We start from the raw sequence: 10,126 nt of genomic DNA, 5'->3' as shown, positions 1-10,126 counted from the left end.
TACATTGGGTGGGATTTTAGGACCTCCCCCAATACGGAATAATAAATGACGTCAATTAAACAGTGTAGTGTTAAAAAGTGTAGTCCATAATAGATCACATTGCCCGGAGTGATGGTTGCGCTTTGATTGGCCAGTTGGTTGGTTGTCAGGCAACCGCTGAGCGTGTGGCGTGGTTATCACGCTGGTTGTTGTGACAGCATACTAGCCAATCACAGGTGAACATCCCCTCCAGGCTATGGGATGCAACACCAGGGGCGTGGAGTTTCCGGCAAACTCGCGTTGCGTACAGGGTTGCCATGTCCGCTTATTATAAGCGACTTTGGGCTTCTTATTCTGTAAAGTTGCTCAAATTGCAAATATTGGTAGTTACGGGTTGCGTTTTTTTGTTGTTGCTTGTTTCTAAAGTGTAGTTGCTTATTTGGGCTTGTTTATAAAGTTTAGCTGCTTATTTGGGCTTGTTTCTAAAGTGTAGCTGCTTATTTGGGTTTGTTTCTAAAGTGTACTTTGCTTATTTGGGTTTGTTTCTAAAGTGTACCTGCTTATTTGGGTTTGTTTCTAAAGATTTGGGTTTGTTTCTAAAGTGTAGTTGCTTATTTGGGCTTGTTTCTAAAGTGTAGTTGCTTTGCGCTTGCTTTCAATGTATTTTTTTTAATTTTGGTTGAAACCAGTGGTTCTCAAACATTTTAATATCAGATAATCAGGGACCCCCAAATGAATATGTATTTGTCCGCGGACTCCCATCTGAAAATATTTTGTTCCAGGGACAGGGACACCCACACCAGATTTGTGTAATTGAGTTGTTACAATCATGTTTCAAAATTATTCCATATTTTACACTTTTTCCCCCAAGGTTTTTAAAAAAAGCCACAACGTGTTGAAAGGGCGAAGGGCTCGCTTCTTTTGGGCTTGTTTTCATAGACCCCGGCTGGCGGCTTGCTTATTTCTCTCACACAACCTGGCAACGCCGGTTGCGTAGCGCAGACGCAGAGTGGGCGTCTCGTTGTGCTTCTCTCCTCTCACAGCATCAGCTTCATACATGACTTCAGAACCACCGAAACTTACCGTAGTACCTCACCGGCTGAAACCCTTCATATTCCGGGCACTTTTGGCCGACCAACATGACGGAAAGCTCCTTGGCGAACAAGCTGCTGAACGGAGACGCCTGTCAGCCGCGGACCACCTCCAACGGCAAGCTGCCGAGTAAAAATGGCTTCGTGAAGAACCACTGTCTGTTCCAACGACGGCAGTCGCAGAAGTATCGCCGCCCGAGGGAGAAGGTGAGGCCCCCGGCACACAGCCGGCTGAACACCGCTAGTAGTACCGTTAGACCCCGAGGGGAGGGAAGGGCCAACAGCAGAGAGACAACGGGTCTGTTGGTAAACAGCGGTGGAAGAAGTACTCACGTTTTGTTACTTAAGTACAAGTACCAATACCCGCAATGTAGAAATACTCTTACAAATAAGAGTGCGGATTGGAATTCAAAATTCACTTGAATAAAAGTATAGAAGTATTGGTATCAAAATGTACTTAAAGTACCAAAAGTAGAAAGTATCCACTCATTATACAGAATGTCCCATTTCACAAGTTTTCAAATGTATAAAAAAATCTTTTGAAAATAGCAGAGCTACACGCTCACAATGTTGTGATCTTGTAGTTAGGCTTTTCAAATAGCCAAAGTTTAAATAGTGCTGAACTGGTTAATGTATGTTTTGTCATGTTTATCAAAATCTACAAAGTAACCAGTAGTAACTAAAGTTGTCAAATAATTGTAGTGGAGTAAAAGTACAACATTTGCCTCTGAGATGTAGTGGATTAGAAGTAAAAGTACTGAAAACTGGAAATACACCAGTAAAGTAAAAATACCTCAAAATTGTCCTTAAATACATTACTTGAGTAAATGTACTTAGTTACTTTCCACCACTGGTTTGTAGAAAATGAAATAAGGACATATTTTTATTCAACCACGTGAATACATTGGATAAGTTTCCCCCATTTCCTTTCGGGGTCTAACATAACATTTTAGATGAGCTTTTGTTTTTGTTTACAGAGCTAGTGGCAACTCTGAGTCTTCCCACTTAAAAGTGTACATTATGGGACGTTAGTTTGCATTAACAACTCTTTGACTACACGTACAAAATCTACTCTAACGGAAAATTATAGCCATCTAGCTAGCATGGCTATATCCCTTACTTAAATTAGTACTGAAATATATTACACAAGCCAAGTATTCGTTTTTAACCATTTCATACAACACGTCTAGCTTTGGATCAAGACTACCATAGATGTATTTATTTATGACATTTATGCCAAAATCGATAAAATACATCTATGATAGACTTGATCCAAGGCTACAACTCTGTAGTGTTTTGACGTGTGTGTGTGCGCCATGCTTCATGTACTATCTAAGCTTACCTGACTGTGCTTGTAAACATAATGTTCAGTTGTTCACACTCATATTGCCCTCCAGTTCTTATCATGCATACAGTTTTTCGTTTCACTGCAAACTCATGAACTGCACACAGGTGCATGCTACCTGATCAGGGATGATTGTAGTGGCAAGGTGCTGGTAATCCTACACCTTGTTGTTATTTTGCATAGTGTGTGTGTGTGTGTGTGTGTGTGTGTGTGTGTGTGTGTGTGTGTGTGTGTGTGTGTGTGTGTGTGTGTGTGTATAAAGGGGCTGGTCTCTGTTTACAGTCACACTAGCATGGAGAATATCCCCTTGTGTAATGTAACCAGAGGAGTTGCTCTGTCTCCTGGGAGGGGAGGACAGAAGGTCTACTCCTACGTTTCTCTCTGCAGGGAGAGGAATGTCTTTTGGTTGGGAGAGAGAGGGTGTGGTTCTTCTCCCCAGCCTGGAATTCATTGCAGAAACACCAGGAGATGCAAACATCTTTTGATGTTTTCTTGTAGAGCCCGACTGATGCATGATTATTGGGAGCGGGAATGCCGGAATTCTGATAGCGATGTATCGGTCAATATTCTTTATTTATTTTATATTTATTGTACTTTCCACACATGGCATGAGCACACAATGTTTCCGAAGAAATATGCTCTGAGAATCTGCTTTGATTTGAGCGCTCTGATATCAGTTAATTTACAAATGGCCAGAGTAGATCATCTTTAAGTAATTCATTCAATTGAACATTAATTATTAATGATTAATCTCATGTATAAAGTACAAACATGATTATTAATAGATGTACCAAACAAGCTCCAGCCATCACATTTTGCAACGCCGTCACTGTTGTCACCATTGTTCAGATGGATACAGGATAGGTGGTGAGCACTAGGGACATAGGCACCTTGATGTAAAATTGGCTATTTTGTTCAAAATCTTAAAAAATGAAATATTTCAAAAAGTTAAGTAATGTAAAGTATACATGATGTGAACATGCACGGTATATCATTATCAGACTTAATTGTATCCTTCAACTTCTTGTTTCTGCCCCAACATAACTGGATATACAGGTTTTGTAGCAATTTGTAATTCATTTAATTGTCAAATGTTTAAACATGTTCTAATCATGTATAGGCTACTTTACTTTACTTAAAAACATTTATAACAGTGTTACATTTTTTAACATTTTGGAAAAAACTGACAATTTTACATCGAGGTGCCCAGATGCCCCTAGTGCCCACCTATCCTGTTACCGTTCAGATGCCCTGACAACCCAGCTTTTCACTCGAAATGATCAGTGTGCGCTCTGAGTGCTCCCAGAATGCAGCATCATACATCTTTGAATGGCGACGCTCCGAGCGCTCTGAATGTCCGGCGCTGTCAGAGCGTATTTCCGAATGCGCCACTGTAGCTTAAAGATTGTAAACAAGAATCCCCCCCCCACTCTCCCAATCAACGCTGTGAAGTTCCAAACTGATGTCAATGCCCCTAAGAAATGATGGGTGTTAAGTTAGGCCACTTGTTAACACTCAAACTTTACATACAGCAATACAAGTTTGAATTCGTAAATGCCTTGATGTAATATATACATTGGTGCATCTACTTGACGCCTTCAGTATGGTTATAGCCGTTGTAAATAATGGGTGCATTTGCATCAGGTGCTGTGGCTGTTCATTTACGCTCATTCTTTCCAATGTGGCCAAAGTTAGAGGGCAAAGCTGGAAGACATGTCAGTCTGTCCTGTCTAGGGAGGCACAGAAACGGACACCTAGGTTGTGGGGGTTGATAACGGCTCATATTACGCCGCTCAATTCTGATTGGCCAATCACGGCATTCCAGTGTTCCACACAGCATTTTCTGAAACTATTGGGGGTGGGTGGGTGGGGGGGGGTACCTCGATATTTATGCCAAATCTAAATAGCGATACAATAGTCTAAACAATAGGACTATGGGTTCGCACACTTGTTTTATATTTTAAGTGTAGCAACAGTGAAAACTAAGCAAGTCAAACGTTTACTTTAATCTGACCACAGAGTACCATTCTGTGCTATTAGGGGTTAAGTGTCTTGCTCAGAGACACTGGTATACTGGCCAGACTGAGGGGGGGGGGGACCAGTGACCTTCTGATTATTTCTAAGTAGCCGTGTAATAAGTAGGGATGGATATTGTTAATATTATTGATACCTTTTATCGATCCTTGATACCACTATCGATACTTTTCAATTGTTTGGTGGGAAGACAAGACGTCAATATATTCTTCACAGAACAGTATTGCTCTTTATGTCTTAACTTGAATGAATGAAGTTGGCGAATGTTAAATACATTTTGGCCATCATTAAACACATTAAATTCATTTGTAGGCCTTCCAAATGTTATTCTGTCAGACAGAAGGCAAGTGACACTTTCCTAGTTTGGCAAAATGTGCTAAATATTTAACGAACTGGTTTGTTTTTGTCTCAACATGTCTGTTGACTTAAGACAAAACTAAAACGAGGGGTCGCAGATTTGATGATGTCATGGATGATAGCGATATGTTGTTAGCTTGTACGGTAGATCCTTTTTGGGGAGGGCGGGAGTCACGCAACTACAGACTATACTTTTTGATGTGTAATGTTGAGGTTGCGTTGGTATGGTTGATATTGATGTTGTTTCAACTGAATTCTAAAACTATATTAGACAATAAAACGTTTGTAGTCCAGTGATTTGATTAACGGAATTGACAAGACTCTCGTCTCTCGACACATATCCAGTGTGTATATAATGTCCATTGAGATAGTGGTCTAGTTAGTAGCACTCATATTTGGGTTTTGGAAAGTACTGTTCTTCAGTATAATTGCTGGCCTGTTTCTGTCTATGCAACTGTTTCAGTTATTTTTACTCCTTTTATAATGAACCTGATTCCCTGAGTGGAACTAAATGTATTCCTGGGTCTATGGCCCCTAGCTCAAAAGGCGAAACAAGTTCTGCTTCAGTGCTTATTGGTAAAAGTATTACAGTTTGCTGAATTAATGCCTATAGTATAGGCCCATAGGAACTAGGTAGTCAAAAGGAATAATAGAAGCAAAGGTGAATAACTTTCCCTATGTTGACACATATCATACAGGGACTTTGTCGAGATAAGAAAGATGTTACAGTTCCCAGCCATGACAACACAATCAATAACGCCTCGATGAAGACGTGCACAGGAGAGGCAATTAGCCGGCAGATGACTTGTTTACTTATTTTTATCAATGTAGCTTCATCACTTATAGTAGGCACTAGTAGGCAGTGTGCCAGGTGCTAGATTAGGTTTCCATGGATTGAATGGAACACCTTTGGTACCTTAAACAGGTGAGCATGTGACAGATGAGTGAACCACTTGAGTTTCACACCCGTTAAATGTAACACTTGTCACTCTGCTCAGCATTGGTATGGCTGTACTGACATGACATGGCTCTCTTTGCAGCCTAGAATTCTGGTGGTATAAAAGTAGGGCTGTCAAAATGTGTGCATTAACTCAGTCAGGATGATCAATTTATGGAATTAATGCATTAAAAATGTAATCTATTAGAATCAACTTCTCATGTCAGGTACGGTTCTTCTAGCAGGTGCGTTTATTTGTGATTTGGCTTCGTTTATGACTGCAGACAGGGAGACGCACGCCCACACACGCACGCACACAAATACAAATTGGCTGCGCTTTGCCACAGGGTATAACGGTTTCTCAGAACGGGACTCTGGACACTCTCTTTACCACAGAATATAACGGTTTCTCAGAACGGGAGCCTGGACATGAAAGTGGCTTTGTGCTGCTTATAGACCTTGCAGGTTTAGGTTTGAGTCAGGAAACAAACTTAAGGTGCCTGGTGGGCTATAGTGAGACCAATACATGGAGTGCTTTCAGGATTCTTTGGAAACACACACACACACACACACACACACACACACACACACACACACACACACACACACACACACACACACACACACACTCACACTCACACTCACACTCACACTCATGCCTCTGAGATCAGGAGTGTTTCTTGTGATTGGTCACATGTGCTGTGGTTGCTTAGCTGCAGGGTAATGAGTGACGGACATCATTTGATTAGATCTGTGCTTATAGACCTCACAACCAGGCTACAGTTAAAGCTCATACATAGTGATGTCCAGCAGATTGCTTTCTTCAGTGGATTGTTCAAGTAGCACATAATGAGACCGTAATGAACAATAGCTACTTCCTGGCCACTTTATTGGCAAGAGAAATGCTTTGAATCACTCTCAGTGACTACTACTGTATTTTACAGTCCAATGCTGGCAATGAGCCTCCAGTCCCTCCACCCTCAGTAGAAATAACTGTAGAGTTAAGCCGTTACCTAGAGAACTAACTGCCTGCAGACAGAAGCGCCCTGAGGCTTCTGATTCTGCTACTTGGTCTAAGTGCAGAGCATTGTTCTTACCTTTCAGTCAGTGAACTGTGAAAGCCTGCCTCGGTTATGAGTGGCCTCTCTGTGGGTTAACTAATTGCAATGGCCTCTACTTGGCCTCAGGCACTGAGGTGGAATGAAGCAGTGAGACTGTGCCGTGTCAGGGACATTGAACTTGGTTAGCCCTGGTATGATTAGAAATGCTTGTAGATCTGCTATTTTCTTTCTTTTTATGCACAACACCATTGTACAATGAAGTATGAACTGGGGCTTACTTAGGTATTTAATCAGACTAATTGATTTAGTAGTTGATTATAAAAAAAAAGAATTTGTCACATTGATTTGTTGAACAATTATAAATGCTTCAAGATTATTCGATTAATCAAAAAAGTAACTGATAGACTAATAATGACCTGTTTAATACATGAAATATGAGAGTTTTGAAACTGACACCGTTGCTATTTAAATAACCGGGGAAACGGTTTTACCGTCACACCGCCCAACACTAGAGTGCATTTGTTTTTTAGTTCATTTCAAGAGACTTGTCTTGTAATAACACACAGTTGTCTTCCTTTTCCATTTGTCCCAGAAACAGAATGGGGTTCATAACCCCGGCCTGTACAAGAAGCCCTTCGCGGAGTCGTTTGAGGAGACTCCTCTGCTGGTGGCTGTGCTCACCTACATGGGTTACTGCATCCTGACCATCTTCGGCTACCTCCGGGACTTCATGCGCCTCTGGAACATCGAGAAGTGTCATGTGGCCCAGGAGAGAGAGGAGCAGAAGGTAGAATGCTAAAACAAACAAAATTCTTCATTCCTGTATTTAAACACTGTGTCAATACTGTTCATTTCAATGGCATTTCAGTTCCAGCCGTTAATCTGTCGTTATAGATACAATGTAAAGAATATAAATAGTTTTCCACAATGAGGTTTCTTTTTCTTATAAAAACAGTCAATTCAGAATAGAATATGCTGTTTATCTACGGTTGACCACGATGTGATAAAATGAAACTCTTGTACCAGTCTCCTGTACCAGCTACTGAATGTTTGCTTGTCTTTCACACTTGCTTCACACCCATTTGACCTCGGTCAACATTGACATTGAGCCCGGTCCCTGTTGTAGCATTGGTGCATGTGAAACTGACTGGCACAATGCACTATTGCATGCATTTTAGTCAAGTGATCTCAGTCAAGGCGAAGTCCACACAGACGTAACGTTTTGCATTGACCGTATTTCACCATGCTATGATGCAGCTACACTATGGCCTTGTCAGGAGGAACATGACATCAGATGTTGCAACATATGTGAGAGTCCTGACTGTTTGCATTTCCTCAAAAAGGTACATAACCTTGAACTTGAAACCAGGAAGAATCTGTCAGGAATGCCAAATATTTTGCAACCGCCAGTCTCACGTTTTTCCCCCCTTAACTTTTGATTGACATGTTGACATTTCTCTCTAATAGGTCCATTCAACCATCTCGCTACAAAAAAAAAGAAGCTAAATTCTCTAGAGTATGCTCTGTAGTTTCTCACGCACTTTCAGTAGTTTATTCTTTCTCTTCTTTTCTTCGGTAGGACTTTGTCCCATTGTATCAAGACTTTGAGAACTTCTACACAAGGAACTTGTACATGAGGATCAGGGACAACTGGAACCGACCCATCTGTAGTGTCCCTGGGGCGAAGATGGACCTGGTTGAGAGAGTCTCCCATGACTACAACTGGACCTTCCAGTGAGTCACCCAACTGTGTGTGTGTGTGTGTGTGTGTGTGTGTGTGTGTGTGTGTGTGTGTGGGTGTGTGTATGTGCGCCCGTGCGTGCGTTTGTGTGCACGCACGTGAGTGTGTTTGCATGATAAGGTGTGGTTGATTCTATAAGGAGAGTTTACAATATACTGTACCTTCCTGTGTGCTATCTCTAGTACAGGATTTTTGTGCTTGCGGTCATTGCCTTATTTCTGCTGATAAGACTGAGGAAACATACGGTTCAGTTGAAAGTGCCTGTATATGTCACATGGTCAGTGCTGTGTTGGAATGGAAAGCCTGTAAGCTTTATTCATCAACCGCAAAATAACACACAAATCTATATTGATAACAACCTTTTCACATGTACTCTTTTACACCTATAAATGTGTAATGTGACAATAAAATGGAGTTGAGTTGAGCGCAACCTAATATACAAGATGGAGAATAATTACCCTTAGACAGTATGTAGTCTCTTAAGACCGGGAACGCATCTGTGTGTCATTTTTAAATTTATTTGGCTATTCAAAAATAGCAGATATACAAGCTCATAGAGCGGCGCTCGGTGGACATTTGTAACTCAAATCTTTGCTTCTGGGGGTTCCTGGAACTAAATATTTTATAAATGTTCGCTTTAATATATAATCCAAGATTTTGCCACAAATGTTCACGATTTTTCAAAAATAGCAGATCTACAAGCTCATAGCGCGGCACTCTGTGCCGCGCTATGAGCTTGTAGATCTGCTATTTTTGAATAGCCAAAGAAATCTAAAAATGACACACAGATGCGTTCCCGGTCTTAATGGGTTAAAACACTCGATGTGCATTTGGTATGATTGATGACTAATTGGTGCAGTATTCATTTAGTTGCATAAGATAAAAGATTAAAAGGTGTGTGTATGCACAGAAGCTTGAAGAGAGGTTTGGTCATGGTGGGGAGGTGAGCAACATACCTGTAGATAATAAGCAGGATTAAGTGGAACATATTGGCACACTGACTGTCTGATTTACCAGACAAGCACCGTCATACTGACGGTTGAAAGTGGTTAAACTAGGCAAGTCACCTTTCACAGAAACTTGCTAAACCGTGCTCATCAACAGAGCATCCCATTCACAGCAGCATGTCGAAAGCCAGAGAACTGACTGGGTTATGTTAGGCCAACAGGTCTACAGTTACAAGAGACAAATTACTGGAATAGTAATAGACTTCATATAATTAGTTCATCCTATATTCATGTATATGTGTTATACAGTATGACTGACCAGGTTGTTAAATGTGATGTCTCTTTGGTACTGTGCATGACAGACTCTATACAATAGACCTTTTTTTGTTTTCCCACTGATGAGATCTTTATGAATATGTAAAACCTATGAATGTCATGCTGCCCACTGGCATTTATAGTCTGTGCACATTGACTGACCGGACTGATTGCCATACTAGGAATGTTGGGCTCATGAATGCTTATTTATACGCTGCCTGCTGCCTGCTGGCAATAGATTGACTGGAATGGCCATGCATAACTTGCAGAATGTTTTTCTGTGCCAGTCTTTGCCCCCAGAATTTTCTTTGGGGGCCGT

General features: G+C 41.1%; 1 protein-coding gene across 1 annotated transcript in view; it reads left to right on the top strand.

Moving 5' to 3' along the window:
- The first annotated feature begins 1,011 nt into the window (after nucleotides 1-1,011).
- sptlc2b (serine palmitoyltransferase, long chain base subunit 2b) overlaps nucleotides 1,012-10,126 on the top strand; it is a 31,859-nt gene continuing 22,744 nt past the window's right edge. The window contains exons 1-3 of the mRNA XM_084083111.1: nucleotides 1,012-1,277; nucleotides 7,397-7,591; nucleotides 8,384-8,538. Coding sequence (XP_083939237.1) covers nucleotides 1,119-1,277; nucleotides 7,397-7,591; nucleotides 8,384-8,538 — 509 coding nt within the window. The 5' untranslated portion in view covers nucleotides 1,012-1,118. The remainder of the gene's footprint in view (nucleotides 1,278-7,396; nucleotides 7,592-8,383; nucleotides 8,539-10,126) is intronic.

Source organism: Gymnoscopelus microlampas (genome assembly GCF_963454915.1).
Source record: "Gymnoscopelus microlampas genome assembly, chromosome: 16".
NCBI classification, from domain to species: Eukaryota; Metazoa; Chordata; class Actinopteri; order Myctophiformes; family Myctophidae; genus Gymnoscopelus; species Gymnoscopelus microlampas.
The sequence above is the reverse complement of the archived record's forward strand: the minus strand, read 5'-3'. Positions and strand labels throughout refer to the sequence as shown.